The sequence below is a fragment of the Suncus etruscus genome, chromosome 17 (assembly GCF_024139225.1).
Source record: "Suncus etruscus isolate mSunEtr1 chromosome 17, mSunEtr1.pri.cur, whole genome shotgun sequence".
In the NCBI taxonomy this organism is placed as follows: Eukaryota; Metazoa; Chordata; class Mammalia; order Eulipotyphla; family Soricidae; genus Suncus; species Suncus etruscus.
Window position 1 is genome coordinate 70,185,184 of NC_064864.1, and position 24,422 is coordinate 70,209,605.

Sequence of the window (24,422 nt, forward strand, 5' to 3'; positions counted from 1 at the left end):
CAGAACAATAGCACAGTGGGGAAGGCACGCAGCCAACCCAAGTTCCCAAGTACCACCAAGAATAACTGCCCAGTGTGACCCAAAACCAACTAATTTCTGGGTTTTTTCTTCATCATGTGAGGAAAAGATGCTGGATATGATTTGGCATGAATGGTTTAGTTGAGAATTGTTTTTGTGGGAGATAGTACATTTAGGCAGCCACTTACCATGCACACAGCAAACCTGGTTTGATTCCTGGCATCACACATCACACCCCATTTCCTTGACCACTGACAGGAGTGATTCCTGAATGCAGAACCAAGTGTAAATTCTGAACACCTGCCAGTTGTGGCCCCCCAAACAAACAAAAAGCCTTCTGCATAGCACAGCAAACTGAATCGAACTGCACGTTAAAAAGCTCCTCACTATGATTCAAGGGGATTTATTCCCGGGGTACAAAGATGATTCAGCCTTCCCAAATCAATAAAGATTATGTTCTGTACCGAATAAAAAATCAAAAGCATCATTTTTTTCAATATGCAGAAGCAAATTTGAGCAAATGCATTATGCACTTTCATAATAAAAGTTCTCAGCACACAACAGATGAAATGTACCTTCCTCTCATCAAGACCACAGGTGACACATGACAACGACTTTAGCCCTTGGTGGCAGACTGGAAGCTCTCCCTGCAGTATGTGCAGGAGACAAGGACAGTCGCCCTGCTGGCTCCTAGTGGGTACAGTACTGGACACCCTCATGACAGCCAACAAGCAGAAAAGACAACAGTCATTTGCATCAGGAAAAAAAGGAGGGACGGAGCTCTGCAGAGACCACAAGCTCACTCATGGGAAATCCAAGACTTCAGTGATGCTAGTAAAGGAATTCAGAGAAGCCAGCTACACAGATGAACTGCAGAAGCCAGTTGCATTTCTGTACACCAACCACAAATGCTCCAAAATCAATTCTGAAAGTGACAGACCGATCCCACTCACAGCAGCATTAGTCTGAGTACATGTTGAAGAACTGCCCTGACCAAGGGAGGACAAGACAACCTTGCTCTCAGTCCGGAGCTATGGCTGAGGGAACTAAAAGGCAGAGGTGCATGTGGCTCGCATCTGTGGATTGGGAGCCTCTATTGTCTGGCACTTGCTCTACTAACATTCCAGTGGAACTTGTCACAGCCTTTGAGTCAATAATCCCAACATCACTGAAGGACCAGCAAAGACCCTGAACAAACTAAGGTCCTTGGCCTCAAATATCAAACCAGTGTATCACTGGTTTAAAGAATGATATTCCAGCTGTAGGACAGCATAGACTCTTCTGGGAGTCATTGATAATCACCAAGGCCACTGCACACAACCTTGGGTGGAGGAACTTGGGTCTGGCAGCAGGCAGAATTGCAGAAACTGAACATCAACAGCCATAGAAAAGGATTCTCCCACCATGCATAGAACCAACTTATAATGCATGGAAGACCTGAACCAGGTCCTGGAACCAGAAAAACCATTATCTCGAAAGAAGACAGGGAAACTTTGAGTTTGCTACAGGAAGGATGGTTACAAGGCCAAAGGTCCCATTTCAGCTCTCAGTGGCTGATGGGAATCAGGGGATGGATGCATGTGTCTTGCCTGACCAGCTTCCCCCCGAAACATGAGTTCTGGCAGGGGACAGCCGAGCAGTCAGATGCCAACATTGACCTCGGTCACCACCAGGAAAGGGTTTGGAAACTGAAAGCAAGAACCATCTAGCAGCCCAACGAGGGTGGGTATGGGATCCTTGCTTGTGAAACGGGTATTTACTTGAAAGTCAAAAATATCCAAGGGGCCCAAGTGATAATATAGTGAGTCAGGCATTTGCCTTGCACTTAGCCAACACAGCTGTGATCCCCGGCATCCCATAGGGTCCCCCAGGAAGTAATTTCTGAACACAGAACCAGGAGGAGACCCTGAGCGCTGCTGGGTGTGGCCCAAAAAAACAAAAACAATATCTGAGAATGAGCCTCTGCTTCCCGAAGTGCCCAGCAAGATCTTTCTAGCCACTTGGAGCCTTCAGGTGCTGGGGGTTGGGAATCCTGCCTGCTTAACACCCTACTCCCTGTCTCAGTTCCTCAAGATATACACAATCTATTTTTCTACATAGCTTTTAAAAAAAAATGTAATGGGCTGAAATTTGGGAGCAACCTGGCAGGCTGATCAAGCTGCGTCTTCCAAGCAAACAAAAATAGCAGCGAGATGTATTTCTGGGCTCACAATTAGTCAGTCACCTATCACTCCACCCAGCCTGAGCTGAAGCTGCAGGAGGCTCTTTTCTCTCCAGTCTTTCCAATAACAGGCAGTCCCAGGAGAAGGTGCCAGAGTCGCTCAGCACCCTGGACCTGCAGGGCTGGGGGCACAAGGGCAAGAGGGCACAGCTTGGCTGGATGGAAGACACGGACACATCAGCACCGCCTACCGAGGCACAAGCAGCCTGGCCTCCCACACCTGCCATGCTTGGATTCTGAAGAGGAGAATCAGAAACAGCTTGTCCGTCCCTCCCAACCCAAAAGGGGGCATGACACACATATTTGCTCTGTGCCCAGTTATTTATGTGTCATGGTGGCAGCCCGTATCCCGTCCGCACCCACCACCAACAGATTTGCATTTTGTTTACAATGTGCTGGCCTGGGGTCGGGAGCCACACGTCACATCACAGAAAAATGTGCCAGAACAACATCCTTCATACTTGTTTCTTGGGGTGTTGTTCATGAGCCATCTCCCTGCTCTGACCTGCTGAGAGTCCCCAGCTTCTGACCGGGCACTGGGTGGGGGGATTTTTCCTGCTGTCTAGGATTTGTGTACAAAAGTTTCCCTGGGTTTGACTGAGCTTTAATTCCGAGATTTTCAACAGCTGTGTTTGTAAATGGATTATCACCCCAGCCCTTGGTAAGGATGGGGGCTTTACTTCCTGAGAAAGTTTATTGGGGGGGGGGGTCCACTGAGTAGCTCCCTAGCTGACCTAGCTGAGATGTTTACGAAGTATAAGAAATAGTTAAAGGGGGATTTCCAGAATTGGGGAGTGACTTGTTGAAGAGGGTGATCCCAGCTCCTGCTTCACATCTTGAAGATTTTAAACTTTAAACTTTAGTAAAGAAAGAATCAACGGCCGGCGAGATAGCACAGTGGTAAGACATTTGCCTTGCACACAGCCGATTCAGGACAGATGTCGGTTCAAATCCTGGCATCCCATATGGTCCCCCGTGTCTTCCAGGAGTGGTTTCTGAGTGCAGAGCCAGGAGTAACCCCTGAGGAGTGTGTCCCAAAAATCAAAAAAAAAGGAAAAGAAAGAAAGAGGGGGCTGGAGTGGTGGCACGGAATGGTAAGGCATCTGCCTTGCCGGCGCTAGCCTAGGACGGACCACGTTTCAATCCCCTGGGTGTCCCATATGTTCCCCCAAGCCAGGAGCGATTTCTGAGTGCATAGCCAGGAGTATCCCCTGAGTATCACCGGGTGTGCCCCCCCCAAAAAAGAAACAACAAAAAAAGAAAGAACCACCTTTCTTTTTTTGGGGGGCGGGGGGAGATACTGCTGACTCTGAGCTCAGGAATCACTCCTGGCAGACTTGGGGACTGGGAGATCGAACCTAGGTCAGCCGTGTGCAAGACAAATGCTCTCCCTTTTGTGCTATTGCTCTGCCTTTCTTTTTTGAAGGTTGTATTCAGAAATACATTGGTCCTCCTGGATTGCAGATCTGAATTGATCCTTGAGGAGATGATCAATATTGTTGAATATATCATTCAAGAGATGTTCCATGCAGATGTCAGAAAGGAAGGAAAGGAAGGAAATGAAGGAAAGGAAGGAAGGAAGGAAAAGGAAGGAAGGAAGGAAGGAAGGAAGGAAGGAAGGAAGGAAGGAAGGAAGGAAGGAAGGAAGGAAGGAAGGAAGGAAGGAAGGAAGGAAGGAAGGAAGGAAGGAAGGACATTAACCCCTGCCCTCGCACATCCCCATACTCCCTTTTTGGGAACAACTCTATCCTCTCACTCACTGCTTCTGATTGGATGGGAAGAAGGCAAAACTTGGGGTTCCTGTAATTTCCTTTGTGAACTCCATTCTTCCGTCTGCTTGTCCCTCCGCCCCAGACAGACAGCGCCCTGTGTCTCTCAAATAGTGGTAGCCGATCAATTTCCAGTCACTGTCAGCAGTTTTCTGAAACACTGACTATGACATTTTCCAGGCCAGCTGCAAGGAAGTGTCCCCTGAGAGTGTGGCTGAAAGGCGTCTGGAAGAGAAGATTTTTGCCGCACCACCTGCTTTTCTAAAACCTTCAGCCAGGGAACTCGGAGCGAAGACCAGCAGTCTTTGACGACTCCGTGGTTACCCCACATTGAAAATAAAATTTGAATTCTATTTGATCCTTTAGGAAGGGTGCGTCTGGTGTATACCTACCCGCCACTTGCCAGGTTTAGCAAAATATTCATGTGAGCCATTACGAGGATTATGCATTTAGTTATAATTGCCGAATTTATTTCAAGGTTCTTGTTCCTGGAGCCTGTTTGATTGAGTTAGGAAGAACATGCAATTCTTCAGAGTATCCATTCCCATCACTGATTGTGGGTAAATATTAGCAGGATTGATTAACTCTGGGTAAATTGCTGGTATTAATAACAAAACATTGCAAATAATTTACCCAAGCCGTCCATTTCTTCTGCCTTCTGCTGGGTGTTGGGAGCAAACTGATCTGAATTAGAATAGGGTGAATAAGTCAGGTTCCTGACTTGCAAGTCCAGCAGGACCGGATGATCAACATCTTCGTGAAATGGTACCACTGCCTGAATCCCAGAAAGGAGCTCAGCCAGGTGGCGGACCTGCTCCACGCCTTTGCTCAGACCCAAGAGTCCCCTCCAGCTTCTCTATAAGCTCAGCACAGCACCCCCAGACCCCGGAGAATTAGAAGCAGAGGGAGGGTGGTGGCAGCTTAACCAGCCCAGCCTGGATCTAGACCAAGCTGAGGTCCCAAAGGTGCCTTGTCGGGAGATGCAAAGTAAGCATTTCATTAAGGACTAGAGTGACCTTCCCCTTGAACTTTCCAATTTATTTATTTATTTATTGGTTGGGGACCACATCTGGTGACACTCAGAGGTTACTCCTGGCTCTTCACTTAGAAATCAGTCCTGGCAGGCCTAGACCATATGGGATGCTGGGAATTGAACCCAGTTTGTGTGCAAGGCAAATGCCCTTCCCTCTGTGCTATTGCTCCAGTCCACATTTTAATTTTTGCTTTAGTTTTCCAGTTGAGGGCTCTTGTGAAGCCTGTTGTTTCTTCTCCATGTGTCTGAGATCTTCCCTGGGTTTTTGTGGTTGGCTTCTGGTTTTATTTAATGTTTATTTAGTGTTGTGGCTAAAATAGTGCTTGGTGCGGGGGGTCGTGGGCCTTGGCACTGACATTAGCTGTGTGATTCGCTTCGTCCTTGGGAATAAGCGGCAAGAGAATCGTGGGATGCTGCTGGAGAAGTGGGGAGGAGACACCAGCATCCATTTAGCCCACCTGGCCTTGCCCCTCCTTGGAGACTTTCATTGCTCATCCTTATTGAGTGTTTCATGTCGAACTCTCCGTGGTCGGAAGCAGGATGTTAAAATCCCATTACTATCTCACTCATTTGTGAGATACAAGAAAAATAAGACAATATAGTAATAATTGCCAGAGACAATAGAGATGAGGGTCGGGGGACTCATCCATGGTAGGAAGCTTATCACAGAGAGTGGGAGTGCAGTTAGGGCAGAGAAGGGAGCATTATGATCATGAAAGTTGGAACTGATCACTCTGGACAAGAACTGGGTGTTGAAAGGGGATAAAGTAATATGCATGATACTCGTTTAGAAACAATAATGCAAATCACAAAAAGGAAAGGGGAGAGAGGGAGAGAGTGAGAGAGAGAGAGAGAGAGAGAGAGAGAGAGAGAGAGAGAGAGAAAGAGAGGGGGGAGGGAGAGAGAGGGAAGGAGGAGAGAGAGATAGAAGTATAATGCCGACAGAGCAGGCAGGAGGGTGGATGGAAGGAAACTGGGACTTGGGTGGCAAGAAATGAGCACTGGTGAAGGATGGTGGACATTCTGTGCCTGACACTCAATTATGAACAATTTTGTATCCACGGTCCTTTAATAAATAATTATAATAATAAAAAAGAAATTAATATACAAGCTAAAAATAAAGTAAAAAATATTACTACTTGAGAGGGAGGGGATAGAACCTTCCAAATGGTGCTCAAGAAGCTGATGGCTCCTCCTGGCTCTTATCAAGCGACAAGGCCCGCTGATGCTCTGAGGGTCAGGCCGTGCCAGGAGTCAAACTGGATGGCTGTAGACCAGTCAGGCAGCCTGAGCCCTGTCCTAGCCTTCCTGCCTTCACATTCCTGTGTTGAGTTGCCTTCCTAGCCGCTCATTAGTTCTCATCATGATTGTCTGTTTTATGGAGGCTCCCTCAGACACCTCTCAGAAGTGTTTTATCTTGTGTGAACCCTGGAGTCATTACGAGTGTCAAGCCCTGTCTCTCACTTCTGTCTTCTGCAGGAAACCTCTTTTTCTCAGCAACTATGGCCTTGGGTTTCCATTGTCTCAATTGCCATTGGTTTGTGTAGAGCCTCTTTGTGCCAGAGCCAAGATGAGTTTCTGTAGGTGGTGGAGTGTTGGATTCTGTCCTGTCAGCTGTTCTGGCCTTATAATTGATTCTTTCTGGCTGTTTCCTTCAAGCTAATGATAGGCCTCAAAGTATTTGTGGTGGTTTGATTCTCTGGCCATTTGCTTGTTATCCACACTGGTCTTTGTTCTTTTGTTTTCTCTGCTCCTCTTTCCCTGGAATATTTTCCTTTCCGTTTTGCCTAGATCCCCAGACCAGCTGTGTTTCTAGGTGTCTTCTGTGTATATCAGCCTGAGGCTCCCCTACAAAGGGCTGTACTTGTTGGGAGGAACTCTGAGTTGTACTAATGGCCCAGACATTTTTCTCTCCTCATACCCTCCACATTTGGGTGGGGGGGGGGCCTTCATCTACATATCTCTAAGTAGGATTTCCTTTCAAGAATCTCCTTGCAAGGCTAATTTGTTGGTGATGAATTCCTATAATTTTTGTTTCTGTGGAGCTCTAAGTTCTTTTCCAATCAGTTCTGAAAAATAGTCTAACAGGGTAGTGGATTTGCCATCAAAAAACTACTTTCCTGTCAGCATTTCCAATGTCTCAGACCATTCCCTTGCCTGCAAATTTCCTGCCAGAAACTCCCAGAGAATCTTGCTGGCTTCTCTTCGGTGATGCAGTTTTCTTTAATCTTTCCTTATCTTTAGTTTTTACTCCTTTCATTGTAATAAGTCTTGGCATACATCTGTTTGGATTTATTGGGCTTGAAACTCTTGAGCCTATTAGACCAGAGTAATCTGTTTTCCTTCCTCCAATGAGAAAGGCTCTTGGCTGTTGCTTCCTACAAGGTTACCCTTATCTCTCTCCCTCCTCTTCGGGGCCACCCAAATGAGATGTGTTTTCACTGGAAGTGATCTTCTAAGGCTCTTGTGCTTTTTTCACTAGATTTTTATTTTTTGTCTCTTTGTGAATTCTTCAGTCCTGTCTTCCCATACTTGGATTACCTTGTAAGCTTCTCCTTCTTGCCAGCTGACTCTCAGTTGCCTTCTCAGTTCAGCTCCTAAATTCTTTCTGCTCAGAGCTGCTCACTGTGTTTGGATCACACCCACATTATAAGGAAGTGCTCCTAGTGCTGTTTGGGGGGGGGGGGGGTGATCCTGGGACTGCATGGAAGGATGGACCCTACAGCGCCAGTGCCTGGCCTCCAGCATGCAAAGCCTGCTTTCTAGTCCCATACTCTGTTTCCAGCCCTGTGACTTTCTCTCTGTCCCCTCGTATGGTTCTCTTGTCAATCAGTCATTTTCCTTATTCCAATAAACATCTTCAGGGCTGTCATCCTGAGCTCTCTGGTGTTCTGCTGCATATGGCTTCGCCATTGGTCTGTCCCAGCATTTTTGGTCACGTTCTTTGCCTCTCCTTTCACTGATCTCTAAGACATTTTTCACTAGACTTACCAAATAAAAAAATATTAGCCAGCATTAATCAGTATACCTGTCAGAGATCCAAACTGCCAGAGATGGGCCCACACTGCTAGGTCTGCAAGACTCTGGCAAAATACTTCAAGGATTTTTTAATAGAGAAGCCCAGGAGCCTATGACAAACCCCTAGGGAGAGAGAGAGCTGGGTTTGGGACCAGGGGAAGGTTAGATTGAGGGACAGGTAAAAGGAACAGGCATCCAAAGTAAAGGATAAGCAGTTCAGAAAGATACAGCCGAAGGTCTGTCAAAATCAGGGAGAAAAGTGTAGCCAAGAGTAGAAACAGTTCCTGTTCCAAGAGCCTCTTCCAACTACCACTGGAATGTTCACAAAGTTCTACACTGAGTCTCACTGTGTGTGTGTGGGGGGGGGGGGGGGGGGATATTATAGCTTTAGCCTGTCAATTGATTAAGATCTGTCTTTCTTAAAGGGGCAAACTCCTTTTATGACTGGTGCTGGACTTCTGCTGGGATAATACAGTAATGTAGGACAAGATCTCCCACTGTTCTTCACAGTGGTGTGTACTTTGTTCAAAGCAATATCCGAGAAACCTTCCCATTGGTTAGCTACACCACCTTTGGGATAACAGGAGGAAAGTGATGATCTAGACACAAATGTTCTCCCTCACCCTGCACTCACCTGGCTCAGACCCTTTCTCTTTCCTCAAAGTCATGCTCTGACCCAGGCTTTGCTTTGGCTTTCTGCTGCCAATACAGAATGTGTAGAAACCACAGTGAGTGGTTTATAGAGGTACCAAAGAGCTGTTTCTTCTTCCTACACTTTTGAGATCAGAAAGGACCCAAGGAAGTCTCTGTTCTAACTCTCTCACTTCGGCTACCTCGAGTTTTGCCATTGTTCATAAAATGAAATAAAAGTGTCTATCCATTCTCTCTCTCTCTCTCTCTCTCTCTCTCTCTCTCTCTCTCTCTCTCTCTCTCTCTCTCTCTCTCTCTCTCTCTCTCTCTCTTTCTCCCTCCCATTCCAGTTCAAATTTCCACAAGTTAGTTGCTTTAGCTCTGGATCTTTGTTCATTGTCTATCTGTCTAAAACAGCCTTTCTCTTCTCCAAGACATGGTGCTGATCTCATGTGGGGCTTTTTCACAGCCTGACACATGACAACGTGGAATAATGTCCCTCCTCGACCAAAGACAGGGCCTTCAGCATCGCAGATGGGGGCAGCCTTCTCGTCCCTTCTTCTCGAATCCCAAGGGCTTGAGCTGTGCCCTCTCCTCCTCATGTGGCCCTAGCTGAAGCATGTATCTCTCTACTGCAGGGCAACACAAGATCAAGTTCATTCCCGAGATGGTCGGCCCTATCCTGGAGATGACACTCATCCCTGAGACAGAGCTGCGTAAGGCCACCATCCCCATCTTCTTCGACATGATGCAGTGCGAGTTCCATTCCACACGGAGCTTCCAGATGGTAAGGACTGGGAGGCAGTGGGGGAGAGGGCAAACTGTAGGACAGGGGCTGGCCGTCTCAAGACCAAACTGCCAAATTTTTCCCGACAGCCCTGCTGGCTGGAAAGGTCCTCCCTGGGCCAGTTATAGTCTGCGTCCCACTATGAGGAGGAAACTACATTGTCAGCTTTGAGTGCCTTTTTGTCTTTGGGTTTACTTCTGCTAAGCCTTAAAGAAAAGTCTCCTTTTCTTCCTCCTTGGTGGGTTTAAGCATGTTTTTCTGCTCCCTCTCAGATGGCTTATTACGAAGTTCGGGTATTTTGGACACTGGGGTCTGATCCATAACAAATTTGCTTCCCTAGGGTCTGAAAAATAAAAGTATGGCTGCATTTTCAATATTGTGTGGGGCCACATGAGCCCCCCTACACACACATGCATAATGAGACAAACACACATAGACACATGTATGGTCAGTGCCTACTTCGTACTCTGATGGCCTGCCATGATGTCTCCCAGTGTGTGGCTGCCCCCAGGCCACATGTCACAGATAAACCCAAAGTACAGGTATCTTGGGGGACCACCTTCAGCAAAATCTGTCATTCAACGAAGCAAATAGGGAGATCATTGCAGAGTTTAGGAGAATTCTTGGAGACTTTTCTTTATTGGGCAGGAAGTCTGAAGATTCCAGAGGGATTCAGGATTTCAAGGACGAATTTTCTCTCCCCACCTTTGTATTTTCTAGGCTAAAGGAATGTTCATTGTTTTGTTTAACTTCATTCTCTTTTGGGAGCCACACTCAGTGGTGCTCAGGACTTATTCCTGGCTCTGCTTTCAGAGGTCATTCTTTGTGGTGCTTAGTAGATACTATGGGTTTCTAGAGATTGAGCACAAATCAGCCACCGGCAAGGCAACTGTCCTCCTCACTGAGCTATCGCCCCAGCCGTGGCAAGTAAATTTTCTTTGTTTGTTTGTTTGTTTGTTTGGGGGCCACATCCAGCAGTGCTGGGGATTACTTCTGGCTCTATGCTCAGAACTCACTCCTGGTAGGCTCAGGGGGACCCTATGGGATGTCAGGACTGAACCCTGGTTAGCTGCGTGCAAGGCAAACACCCTCCCCGCTATGCTATTGCTCTGGCCCCTGGCAAGTAGATATTTAATTGGACAATCTGCATCTTCTTGCAAAGGAGGTTGCCTTTTCATTTACAAGCATGAAGAGTTGTTTCTTTTCCCTGTGAGATGAGAAACACCATCGAAGCCACAAAGGTGAATGAGGCCTGCGCTCAAGTAACTGAGTGTAGCCCTGACAGCCCTTTTTAAGCGTCACCTGGTTTCCTTTCGCTCCCACCACTGTGCCAGGAATTGAACCCACAACCTTGATAACCAGGGAAGAGCAGAACCATGAAGCTAGACTTTAGTCAGTCAGTGTTTCTGCCTGAATCGTCAATCGGAGATGTGGAGAGATTGGTCACAAAAGGATGCGTGAGAGGGATGTCCTCAGCAGATAAAATCAAAACCTTCTCTCCTTCCCTTTTTCCTTCCTTTCCTCTTTCCAGCACTCTCTGGAAACCTCTGATGATACAGACATGCCCCTGTTCCTTCAACCATCCATTCATCCCAGAGCAGCCTCTTAACACTAAAACAAGGGGTTGGGGAAAAACAGGGTTTTTTTGGAGGATATAGGGGTCTTTCCAAGTGCTTGCTGCATGGGCATGAAATTGGCATTGCTGGCAACTGGGGCATGTCAGGGCTTTCTTGTCTGGGAGCCTAGGTGGTGTCTAAGCCAGATTCTGAGCTATGTCACTCCAAGATGAGCTTTCCTCTGGCCCAAAGTTGACTCCCCATTCTCCCATCACCCCTGCCGCCAAATGAACCACACACATGCCTGGACTTGGTTTCCTGGGGCAGGGGAAAGGGATGCCATAAATCCTCCCCTGGCACAATTGTAGAGCCTATTGGTCATGTCATCAGGAAACAGAGTGAACAGCAGCGCGTTGTGGCAAATGACCATCCGGGCTCTTGACCATTACTAACCATGGGGCTGGAGGACTGTGGCAGCGTCTGATCCTTCAGTTCCAAGCAACATGGTGCTGCCTCCCCGCAAACCTCACAGGGTTGGGACACTTTGATCCAAGTGATCTATGTAGCTGCCCAGCTTGAAGCTCCTGTTTGAGGAATCTGCCTCAAACCCAAATCAGATAATGAACCCAAAACAGATAATGGGGCTCTGCAGTGCCCAGATATGGATCTTCACACCAGTGTGGCCAGGAACATCCCTGAATGCTGGCAGCTTTGTGTCTTTATTCCACGCATCATTGGAATTCTCTGTGTGTGCCTGTTTACCTGAGCCCATTTCAACGTCACTGCTGGAGGAAATAGCACCCAAGGATGAGGCAGATTTTCACCCCATGCCAGGCTGCTTCATGGCTGGGAGCACCTGAGAAGTCAAGTCACATCCTCTTTCTCAGAGCCTGGCACAGACAGGGACAGTCTCAATTTCGTTGTCCCTCGAATGACTCCAACAGACACACTTTGGGGCCATGTCTGGAGTTTCTGGTTCCCCCCGATATAACCCACAAATCAGTCCTTAGTCTTGTTCACTCAGAAACCAGGAATAGCCGCACACCTGGCTGGGGTGAGGCAGGGTGGGACGGTTGCCAGAGGCAACAGCCACCAGACAGCCAGGCTGGCAGGGCTTGGCAGTGGCCTTGAGGTCAGCGAGCGACTGGCATATTGGCTAGAGCCGAGGTGGGATTTGGCGTGTGGGCTGTGGAGCGCCGGAGATTAATTAAGTGTGTAATTAGGTTTACAGAGCAGTAAAGCAAGAACACAAGAGCCACAGGCTGTCTACTCAGGAGGTTCTGGCCACTGGTAGAGGAGGGGATTATTCCTGTCCCTATGCCAGCTTGAGAGCAGGACATGATGGGGCAGGCTGCCCTCTGCTTGGCATTTAACCTGGCGACTTTCTCCGCCCTCTGAAGAGAAGGATCCCAACAATGTGACTGCCCCTTTGTCTTGGTCTCACATCACCAGTGCCACAGAAGCAGGAGAGCAGGATTCCCTCTTCAGATGCCAGGGACACCTTCCCACCCCTTAGGAGAATATTTTCTGAAAAACGTATGATGTTTTTAGCCAGTGGGATTAGCAGCTTTGACATCCATCCAGCGGATGAGACACACAGACACACTCCAAAATCCATAGTCTCATTGGCCGGGTATTTAGTCAGTACCACAGACTCCCCCCATTGCGGCTCTGGGTCCCAGCAGGTGAGTCACTGTAGTTGGACATTAAGGACAGTCGTGAACATACGACATCCAGGAGGTGAGTGACATCAGAGGCTGCGCCTAATCCGAAGACACCCTGGCAGATGAGGTCCTGGTGATTTGCTCTTCCCCCTTGCACCCACTATGTCTCTAGAGCAAAAGGCCCATGGACTGTCTTATTCCATGCTTGTCTGGCACATTGCAGCAGAGAGGTGCTGGTATTTCTTCTGATCTGCTCAGCTATTCTGTTCTTCCTTGGCTGCACCTTTGCAAAGCGTTTGTGAGCTCAGAACAAAACTATTTTGTACTGGAGGTGGGAGGTGGGGGGAGGGCTGTCTCGTTTTTGGGATTTGGGGAAGAGGGATTAATTTCCACCACAGGAAAAGGTGTGGGGGGGGAGGCAGAGTCACTGAAGTTTCTTCCAGAAAGGTGCAAGAAAAGTGAGCTTGAAAGCATGATAGTGAGTGTCAAAGGTTACATGTGTAGGAGAGCAGTGAACTTCTTTAGCTGGAGAGGAGAGGTGTAAAAATAAAAAGAGCAAGCTAGTTCTTTTGTCTTCAGTAGAGACATCTCTTTTTTTTTCTCTCTCTCTCTCCCCCTCTCTCTTCCTTTCTCTCCCTATTTCTTTCCCTCTCTCTTTCTCTTCTACCTCTCTCCCTCTCTCCCTTTTTCTCTCTCCTGTTTTCTTTTTCTTCTCACTCCCTTCCCCTCTCCTCCAGTCCCCTCCCTCTCTCTCCTCATTTAGAAGGCTTTGGGACTGTCTGTCAGTTTCTGCCTCATCCTCAGTGGGAGGAAACTGACCTATGGGCCACAAGGATTGGGGGGCATGTCCAGATCAGGGCACTTACCCCCTTCAGCTGGGCATGTCAGCACCTGGCTTGGACCTCCAGCAGTACTTTGTGCCTGGATGCGATGTTAGTGCTAATTAGCCCTGCCCAGGTCCTGCTTCAACCCAGCACAGCCCAGTAGCTGTTTCTTCTCTGGTTTCACGGAGTTAAAACAGTACAGCTGTGTTGATGCTTATGCTCTTGATTTATCTAGATTCACTATGTCCCAGGAGTTCACATATCACAAAACCCCCTCTTGCTGTCTGCGGGCCCTACCAACCCTCAGAAGAAGGAAGCACCCTCCATTCTTTTAATAAATGCTTGTCTTAACATCAGCTCAGCTCCCTGGCCTGAGGTCACTTTGGAAAAGGCCACATGCCCTGAACTTAGGTCTGGGGACTTTCAGGCCAGTTCTTTGGACTCCCTCATGAAGCTCTGGAAAAGGAAACTTTGGGGTATTCAAGGAAAATCCAAGAACTGGACCTTGGATATGTCCAGGGGAGATGACACTCTGTCCTTGCTCTCCTCTCTGCCAGAGGGAGGCTTTGGGCTGAGTCCCAGTGAGGGGGCATGTGGTGTCCCTGGGGTGTTTCCAATGGGGGCCCAAGATGGGTCTGTCCACTCCCAGCCACACAAGCTGTTCCTGCACCTCCTACCAGAGACCACGTTGATGATATTCTCATCATGAAGTGTCCTGCTTCTTCCTCTCCGCCTTCCCTCTTTCAGAACACTTGTTTGTTTATTTATTCGTTGGTATTAAACACTGCAATTTATAAAATTGTTCCTAACACAGTTGTTTCAGGTAGTCATTGTTTCCAAACAAATCCTACCATGTGACTTTCCCTCCAGTTTCCCTTCCATCCCAGTCTTCCCCCATAGCAGACAGAACATAATTTTTTTCGCTTGTTAAACCATATGTCTCATATTGATGTTATTATAGCCATTGTCAGAGGAATTACTGCGCTGTTTGGTGGTAGCTGAGGGTCAGCAGATTAGTGAGCGCTTATGCCACTTCTCTATTCTCCCTGTCTGGGCTCCTGTTGGACTGTGCGTTTTGTGAAGTCTGGGTATGTGGCTATATGCTCCAGGAGCTGTAGAACTGAGGCAGTTCAGCAGCTCAGCTGCTCTTTGGGATGAGCTGTGGAGCTTGGCTGTTTATCTGCTGAAAGATGCTGGCTGTGGGCAGGGCTATGAGCAGGGCTCTGGGCACAACCCCATCCCGAGCAGAACCCAAATGTCTTAATAGGGGACTGGGCTGCCCTGGGAGGACAAAAAAGCTGTTTCATTTGGTGGGGGGAGGGGGACAGAGCGATAGCACAGCAGGGAGGGTGTTTGCCTTGCACACAGCTGACCCAGGTTCAATCTTCAGCATCCTATAGGGTCCTCCAAGTCTGCCAGGAGTAATTTCTAAGCACAGAGCCAGGAATGAGCCCTGAACACTGTCAGGTGTGGCCCCCAAAACAAAAAAAAAAAAAAAAGAAGCTGTGTTGAACCAGAAGAGGGAAAGGCGATTCCCACCGTAGCATGGGGGTAATCTGATATATCGGGGAGGTACTGAGCTGGGGGGAGTTGGGATTCAGGTTCCAGGATAAACACTCTGAAGTGAACTGAGGCTGCCGAGGTCTAGGGCAAGAGTCCTCCCTGCCTTCCTGTCACTGACGGGCACGTCCTCTCTCTTAATTATAGTTTGAAAATGAGATCATCACCAAGCTGGATCATGAAGTGGAAGGCGGCCGAGGCGATGAGCAGTACAAAGTGTTATTTGATAAAATGTAAGTGCTGATTAGCGGGGGGCGGGGTGTCAGGACGGAGAACGGGAGACTGTAATTAGGCGACAATGAAACGCGGTAGCCCAGAAATCATTCAGACGTGTTCATCACGGGGAATATTCCCCATGGAATATCGGCTGGGCGGCTGCTCCCCAGAGGTGACTCAGGAGGTGCATGTGACCCTTTTGCAGCCTCCTGGAGCACTGCAGGAAGCACAAGTACCTGGCCAAGACTGGAGAGACCTTTGTGAGGCTAGTGGTGCGGCTCATGGAGCGGCTGCTGGACTACAGGACCATCATGCACGATGAGAACAAGGAGAACCGAATGAGCTGCACTGTCAATGTGCTGGTGAGCAGGGTGAGAGTGGGCAAGGGTGGGCAAGGGCTGGCGACGGCAGGTGAAGACCAACCTGCCCCCCACTGAGCTTCAACTTCAATGTACAAGCCCAGGTCAGACATGTGTTGCACGTGCTCCGTTTGCTCAGCAAGCAGAAATGCCCTGGTACAATCCTAAAGGCAGAAATCAAAGAAAGAACAAACATTGAGTTGGTTGGTGGCCAGGAGCCACATCCCCCTTGACCCCGCTCCCATTTTGTTGTTGCTTAGTAGACACACTAGAGCAGAGGACCCCAAACTATGGTCCATGGGCCACATGTGGCCCTTCTTCTCCCTTCCTTCTCTCTGTCTCTCTCTTTTTTTTTTCTTTTCTTTTTTTTTTCTTTCTTTTTTTTTCTTTTTTTTTATACTTTTTCTTTTCTTTTTTTTTTAACACCACCCATCACCAGTGCAACATTCCCATCACCAATGTCCCAAGTCTCCCTCCTCCCCACCCGACCCCCGCCTGTACTCTAAACAGGTTCTCAATTTCCCTCATACATTCTCATTATTAGGACAGTTCAAAATGTAGTTATTTATCCAACTAAACTCATCACTCTTTGTGATGAGCTTCCTGAGGTGAGCTGGAACTTCCAGCTCTTTTCTCTTTTGTGTCTGAAAGTTATTATTGCAAGAATGTCTTTCATTTTTCTTAAAACCCATAAATGCGTGAGACCATTCTGCGTTTTTCTCTCTCTCTCTGACTTATTTCACTCAGCATAATAGATTCCATGTACATCCATGTATAGGAAAATTTCATGACTTCATCTCTCCTGACAGCTGCATAATATTCCATTTAATTTAATGCGATTTAATTTAATTTAATTTAATGCGATCCCCCTAAAGATACCCATGACATTCTTCAAAGAAGTGGACCAGGCACTTTTGAAATTTATTTGGAACAATAAACACCCTCGAATAGCTAAAGTAATCCTTGGGAAAAAGAATATGGGAGGAATTACTTTCCCCAACTTTAAACTTTACTACAAAGCAATAGTTATCAAAACAGCATGGTATTGGAATAAAGACAGGCCCTCAGATCAGTGGAATAAGCTTGAATACTCAGAGAATGTTCCCCAGACATACAATCATCTAATTTTTGATAAAGGAGCAAAAAATCCTAAATGGAACAAAGAAAGCCTCTTCAACAAGTGGTGTTGGCAAAACTGGGTAGCCACTTGCAAAAAATTGAACTTAGACCCCCCAGCTAACATCATGTACGAAGGTAAAATCCAAATGGATTAAAGACCTCGATATCAGCCCCAAAACCATAAGATATATAGAACAATACGTAGGTAAAACACTCCAGGACATTGAGGCTAAAGGCATCTTCAAGGAAGAAACTGCACTCTCCAAGCAAGTGAAAGCAGAAATTAACAGATGGGAATATATTAAGCTGAGAAGCTTCTGCACCTCAAAGGAAATAGTGCCCAAGATACAAGAGCCACCCACTGAGTGGGAGAAACTATTCACCCAATACCCATCAGATAAGGGGCTAATCTCCAAAATATACAAGGCACTGACAGAACTTTACAAGAAAAAAACATCTAATCCCATCAAAAAATGGGGAGAAGAAATGAACAGACACTTTGACAAAGAAGAAATACAGATGGCCAAAAGACACATGAAAAAGTTCTCTCTGTCTCTCAACTCCTCCTCTCAGTCTCAGTCACGAGTCTTAAAACTGTGACCCCCAAAAGCAGGCTTATACTTCCCATTGAAATATTGTATTTATTCCTGTTTTGTTTCTTTACTTCAAAATAAGATATATGCAGTGTGCATAGGAATTTGTTCATAGTGTTTTTTATTTTTTTAGTTATAGTCCAATCCTCCACCCATCTGAGGGACAGTGAACTGACACCTGTTTAAAAAGTTTGAGGATCCCTGCACTCGAGCTTTGCCAAGTTGTGTGAGCTGACCCATGTGCTGGCCTTCAGGTTGGCTCCTCCACAACTGAAATCCAAACCTTCCAAAACAGGCATGAGCCATTCCAATTCTTCTGCTCAGATGCAGGAATCCTTTAGGTGGGGCCATAGTGGATACAGCTGTGATTCTCGGGGGCCCTTAGGGCGCCCAACCCAGAACTGTATCCCTGTGATTAAAGGGCATTTCTTTAGTTAATAAGGAGGTGATCATTTATTTATAGCAGATGGTTTTGTTTCAGTTCTGTCCTCAGCAAGGTGTTTGTCTCTTGAGCTAGAAAACCATGTCCTGGCACCAGAAGTTCATCTCTTCCAGGCCCCTTCACCTGGCTAATTAGGGTACAGCTGGGGGTTCTCAACAGCTCAATCTCTTTCTCTGGGACGGGGCCTCTACTCACTGGAGATGCATTTCTGAAACTTCAGTTCATAAAAGTCTGCACTTAGGATGATTTGGATTGGGTAGAGAGCTTGTCCATGGGCTGTAAGCATTAGCACACATGTGGAAGAGGCTGGAGACTCCAGGTGCTACCCGCAGAGCCCAAACTCAGAGTAGCCTTACCTTTGAGACGAGATGCAAAGATTTTATATAGAAGTTGGGATGTGAAGTATGTTTTTGAAGTCCTGGGAGAGTTGGGAAGCACCCCTGACAAAAACAGAACTTATTTAAGCCCCTGATGCAAGATCTCCCCACTGAGAAACCATCACCAGAAAAATTAAAAGCTTAGAAAGGGATTCTGGGGCCGGAGAGATAGCATGAAGGTAAGGCGTTTGCCTTTCATGCAGAAAGTCATCGGTTTGGATCCAGGCGTCCCATATGGTCCCCCGTGCCTGCCAGGAGCAATTTCTGAGCATGGAGCCAGGAGTAACCCCTGAGTACTGCCAGGTGTGACCCAAAAACCACAAAAAAAAAAAAAAGGCTTAGAAAGGGATTCAGTATCTCATCTTAGAAGGCACCATGGAATGAAGCCCCAGGACTGGACCAATCCCTGCCACTTCTGTTCCCTCCTCACAGAGCCCCTTTCTGTCCCCAAGGTTGAAGGCATCTCCAGGGATCAGATGGTAGCACCTTGGGGTATTTTTCTAAGCGCCATCATCAATGTGTTGCCCTTTGCTCTAGGTCAATTCCAGAAGCATCATTTCCCCGTGACTGTCATTAGGAGGCCAGAGCCTAGCAGAACAACTGTCCCAGCGTGCAGCTGAGTGTCACTTGTGTCCTGTCATTCAGTTCTTCATTCCAAGTGGTTGTGGGGTTTCTCTACCCAGGACAAGGACCACTGGTTCTCCCTTTGCCTTCTGGGACACCCATATATCAAATACAAGCTCCCTGTCACTGAGATTCAAGTGAATTTTTTTTTTTTTGGTTTTTGGGCCACACCCGGCGATGCTCAGGGGTTACTTCTGGCTGCCTGCTCAGAAATAGCTCCTGGCAGGCACGGGGGACCATATGGGACACCGGGATTCGAACCAACCACCTTTGGTCCTGGATCAACTGCTTGCAAGGCAAACGCCGCTGTGCTATCTCTCTGGGCCCTCAAGTGAATTTTTTTGCTTGACATTTCTTTTTTGAGGAGGAGGGTCTCTACACCAAGCAGTGCTCAGGGGTTCCTTCTGGCTCTGTGCTCAGAAATTAATACTGGCAGGCTCGATGCACCCTATGGGAATACCTGAGTTCGAACTTTGGTCAGCCATATGCAAGGCAAATGCCTTCCTCTCTATGCTATGGCTCTGTCCCCATTGACATCCTTGGTTTCCCATAGACAGACTCTGAGGAGCCATGTGTTTGTCACTGCTCTCCAGGATACCTTCTGCTTTTCCCGCCTTGCCTCCCCTCCCTCTGTCACCCACTGTTTCCTTAAATGTTTCTTCCATTTTATTACTCATCATCCACGTGTAATTGAAGGCATTCAGGAATTGTTTTTGACTCTGAAAGTGAATTTTTAAAATTGTATTTGGGAGCACAGTCACTGTTTCTTGGGGGTCACTCCTGGCGGTGCCCAGAGGATTATGTGGTGCAGATTCCCGAATGCCAAAAAGCATGTGCCTTGGGCCTTCAAGCCCTTTCCACAGCTTCTCACACAGTCTCTGACTGTACGGCCAATAGCTGGTCAACTAGATGAATTTTTTTTTCTTTCATTTTTTGGAGAGGCCTATGGCCTTCCACACAAAGCTTAGGCTGTGAGGGTGCCAGTCCTGATGATGCCAGCACTGGGCCAGAAGATTCAGTGCTAAGACCTAGCAAGGTGGTTCTGCTCCGGCCCAAAGGAGCCGGGCCTGCAGGGTCACCCTTAGAGCTGCTGGGGAGAGGCCTGTAGGGCCACTGCAGGCAGTGGTGGGAAAGGAAGCATTTGGTGTAGTGCCAGACTCCAGAAAGAAGGGCAGGTTCCAGCCCTTAATAGCTGCCTTCCAGCCCCGTGGCCACACCTGTCCTGTTACCGCATGACACTTTTACAGTGCTGGTCCAGGCTCAGTCTGGCATGTTTTAGCCATGTCTAGGCGCTTAGTCCTGAATTTGAGATCCCTGGGTTGGTTTCAGACTTCTGAGATCCTAACAGTCAATAATGGGGAAGATACAGAGCTCTGAGAACAAATGTCTTGTCAAATCACATCATTTATCAGGGTTCAGCGATGCTAGTGAGGCTGGTCACAGGGCAGGGAAGTCATACAGTAACCCAACTGTCCCCTCCCAGACAAATGGGGAAGAATAGTGGGGAAGAGGGTGTGTGTGTGTGTGGATCTCAGGTTCTGGTTCAGAGAACAGGCCTGCTTGGCTGTAGAATCGCTGTGAGCTTAATGTACACATGAGATCCTCAACAGGGCAAGACTTAACGCAGTGCTGTGGCTCGATTTTTACAGAATTTCTACAAGGAAATTGAAAGAGAAGAAATGTACATAAGGTAGGTGGGCCTGGTACTATTTGACCACCAAATGCGATGTGTGGGCACGTGGGTCCTGGGTACATTGTCTGTATGGCTTAATAAGTGTGTTCTTCCGTGTGGCTGTACATGCATGTTTTAGTATGTTCTCTGTGTGGTTGTTTTGCATGTGTGGTTGTTATGTGCAGTTGTGTGTGTGTGTAAAAATGAATGTGTTCTCTGTTTCTGGTTGTGCATATATGATTGTTTTGTATGTGTGGTTGTGTGGGCAAGTATCTCTAGTTGTGTGTGCGTGGCATAAATGAATGTGTTTTGTGTTTCTGGTTGTGTATTTGTGTTCAAACACATGTGTGGCTGTTTGTATGTACATGGATATATGGATCTGTATGAATAAATGTGTCTTATGTACTGTGGCTATGTCTGTGATCACATGTGTTTATGTATTTACTATGAAATGATGTCTCTGTGCTTGATAGTATGTTTGTGCATATATTTGTGTGTGCCATGAGAATGTGTCCTTGTGTGTCTGGATATGCCATGAGAGCATATATCTATAAACACGTGTGTGCGCCATGAGAGAACGTGTCTGTGTGCTGTGAGAGTGTGCATTTATATCTGTGTGTGCTGAGAGATTATGTGTCCATATGTGTCTCTTTGTGTGCTGTGACTGTGTGCGGCTGTGAGAATGTGTGTGCCACGAGGGTGTGTGAATGTATCTGTGTACCTGTGTGTGTGCATGCTGTGTTTTGGGCAGAGGATAGGCCTGGAAGGCTCCAGGTCACAGGCATCCCCTCAATGTCCCCTTGACCCCAGGGACAATGAGGTGCAGCTCCCAGGTACTCCTCAGCCCTGCATCCCTTGTCCGAGACAACTCGGAGATTCAGGGAGCTGTGCTCAGCTCAGAGGCCGAAACAAGCCTCAGATGTTCTTTTTGGAGGGTTTTATCCTCAGGACTGACCCTCTGTGAAAAGAGGCAGCACTAGAGCACTTGTGCCTTACAGTAACACCGAGTTCGGATGAGGGAGTCTGAAGTTTCTATGGATGGGGCACTGTGGAGACTCATCTGTTCTCCCTTAGAGCTTTTTGTCCCACCTGCCCCTGGGCCTCCTCCTGGCTCTCTGCAAACACCAAGGAACTGGGCAGGATTTCAAGAGGGTTTGATTCTCTGAATTGGGTCTGGCCAACACCCAGTGATGCTCTATGGCTACTCCTGGCTCTGTGCTCAAGGGTCGCTCCTGGCAGTGCTGATGGGAACGTGAGCTGTTGGGTGTCTTGTGTTCAAGACACTGCCCATGATTTCCTCATTATTGATTTATAAATATTTTTTCACTTTCTTCTTGCAAACAGTATCATAGGGATTTTAGTCAATTCTGGGGGAAACAACCAGATTTTGTTTTATTCTAAAGTCCCAGGTGCTTTGTGTCAGAAGAAAGCTTGATAGCAAAGCGATCCCTTTGATTATGAGCTGTGTGATCATGGAGCCTTTATTTTTATGGATTTGTGTTGCATGGATTTTTTCCATCTGGAATCAACAAGAATGAGGGCAGTTCCCCTTCGACCGTGGCTCCTAACACGGTGAAGAGATTCAGCAAACTCCCTGGGCATCAGTATTCTGCTCATCCGGGCACCTCATTTTATTTTACAAGCAAGGACATGGACTCTGCTTTTGTGGGAGTATTTCACTCACTGCTCTGGATCCTCTGCTGGGTACTAGGCCTCAGGGACTAGCTGGAGAGTCTCTGGGTGATGTGCTCGGGGTCTGCACTGGGTCCTCCTTGTGCCACTCATAAGTGGTGACCATTTCCTGTGCAGGTACCTATACAAGCTGTGTGACCTGCACAAAGAGTGTGACAACTACACTGAGGCCGCCTATACCCTGCTGCTCCACGCCAAGCTCCTGAAGGTATCTCTACACCACCCTCATGCTCAGAACTGTTCTCACCCAGGTCTCTCCTCACCCAGGGTCTCTTTCACAAGTTGCTTTCACACACCCTCATCTGTGTGTAACATCTTCACACTTGTCCCCTCTTCACTGAGACTCCAGCCACCCCTATGCATTCCCACCCCTGCTTGCGTGACCCCTGAGGTCTGTGAGTGAGATCCAAGGCCTTGCCCTAGAGATGCATCTGCCACTGTGTCCCAGGAGACAGCCACTCTGAGGTCCTGGGATGTCTCCTTACAGCTCAGACCATCATCCCCTCCTCCTGCCCCCTTGGCTCCATGACATCCTGCAGAGCTGCACTCCAATAGCCTTGCTATATACCCTCATACCTGCTATCTATCTCCTTAGTGGTCCGAGGATGTGTGTGCCGGCCACCTCACGCAGCGCGACGGCTACCAGGCTACCACGCAGGGGCAGCTGAAGGAGCAGCTGTACCAGGAGATCATCCACTACTTTGACAAGGGCAAGGTCAGGTCAGGCGGCCTGGGGCTGCGCCACAGGAAGGTTTGGTCCTCCATTCCCACACTGGAGGGGGACCCACCTGCAGAATCATCCATGCTCTGGAGGTTGTGTGGGCAGGGGCTTGGGCCCAAGGGTATTTGTCTCTCTAGCTAAGGCTGGACCAAGGAGACCCCAAATCCCTTGTCCTGTGTCCCTGACATTCCTGGGATACCTTCTAGGTCCCTCAGCAGGAAGCTGCTGTCCACTGTTCAGGCCCAGCCCCCCAATACACACAGAGTCTACATCCCATCTTGCACCCCAGTTCTAAAACCCAGGCCATGAGCTGTAAATAGAGATTCCGGAGCATGTTTCTGCTTCAGGCCAGATGCTCTAGTCTTTTCTAAGTATTTGGGGCAAAGTTTTCACATCCTTTGAGCTGAACTTTAGAAAACCAAGTTTCGGGCACTGAAGGGTTGAGTGGGGTGAGGCCCTCCTGGGATGGGCTGACTCGAGCACCATGCTGTGAGGCCTCCTACCACCCCCACACCCAGCATCCCCAACCATGCATCCCTCTCTCCACATTCCCCTGAATCCTCTTTTGTAGCTGGCTCAGGCCTCTCAGCCTGGAAGGTCAGCAGAGACAGAAAATGGAAACTGTTCACACAAAATGGTCCCCTCCTCACTTTCCTCCAGGACCTAGAAAACAGGTAGAATGGTTATCTGCCTTGTCTGACACAGAAATGGGGTGCTGGCACCCTGGTAGAGAAAGGCAGTGGGGCCTGAGCACAGGGACCCCTCTCCAAGTGGTTTTGAGAGCACACACACACACACCCCCATGAAGACCTGGTGGGTGCTGTGTCCCCTGCAGACTTGAGCAGTGCTGCACTGAGATTTTGCCATCCTCGATGACCCAGAAAGGGGGTGAAGGCAGGATAGGGGGTGGCAGGTCTTTTCTGTTAACCCAAAGGTATCCCAAAGATGATTTTCCCATTTCCTCCATAGATTTTTAAATAAACTCCCATAGTCGTTGTTGTTGTTTTTTTTATCCTCAAAGCCAAATAATCAGTTCAAGCCTAGAAAATGTATCAACAACCCTGCAGAGAGGGATCCAAATTTGTTCCACGTTTTTATTTTTTATTTTTTGGCTTGGAGGGGGGGGGAGGGTCACAACCAATAGAACTCGAGTTACTCCTCCTGGCTCTGTGCTCAGGAATCACTTCTGCAGGTTTGGGGGCTACTATGGGATGTTGGGAATTGAAGCCAGGTCAGCCATATGCAAGGCAAAAGCCCTCCCCACTGTACTATCATTCCAGTCCCAGCCAATTCACATTTTAATAAACAAGTCAAATGCAGAGAAGCTCCCTCTTCCTCACCTCCCCTGTGCTAAGACTTTCTGTCAGCTTTGCTCAGATCTGCACTGAGGCATGAGATTGAGTGTCTCGATAGTGCTCAGGGCTGGCTCTTGGCTCTGTGCTCAAGGCTGACTCCTGGCTCTGTGCTCAGGGGACCCTTTCCAGTATGGGGGGCACCACATCAGGATCATGCTGTACATGCAGCAGC

General features: G+C 47.9%; 1 protein-coding gene across 1 annotated transcript in view; it reads left to right on the forward strand.

Moving 5' to 3' along the window:
• Positions 1-24,422, forward strand: part of DOCK1 (dedicator of cytokinesis 1) — a 254,913-nt gene that overhangs the window by 208,439 nt on the left and 22,052 nt on the right. The window contains exons 33-38 of the mRNA XM_049790591.1: positions 9,328-9,476; positions 15,228-15,313; positions 15,502-15,658; positions 20,460-20,500; positions 22,292-22,382; positions 22,770-22,889. Coding sequence (XP_049646548.1) covers positions 9,328-9,476; positions 15,228-15,313; positions 15,502-15,658; positions 20,460-20,500; positions 22,292-22,382; positions 22,770-22,889 — 644 coding nt within the window. The remainder of the gene's footprint in view (positions 1-9,327; positions 9,477-15,227; positions 15,314-15,501; positions 15,659-20,459; positions 20,501-22,291; positions 22,383-22,769; positions 22,890-24,422) is intronic.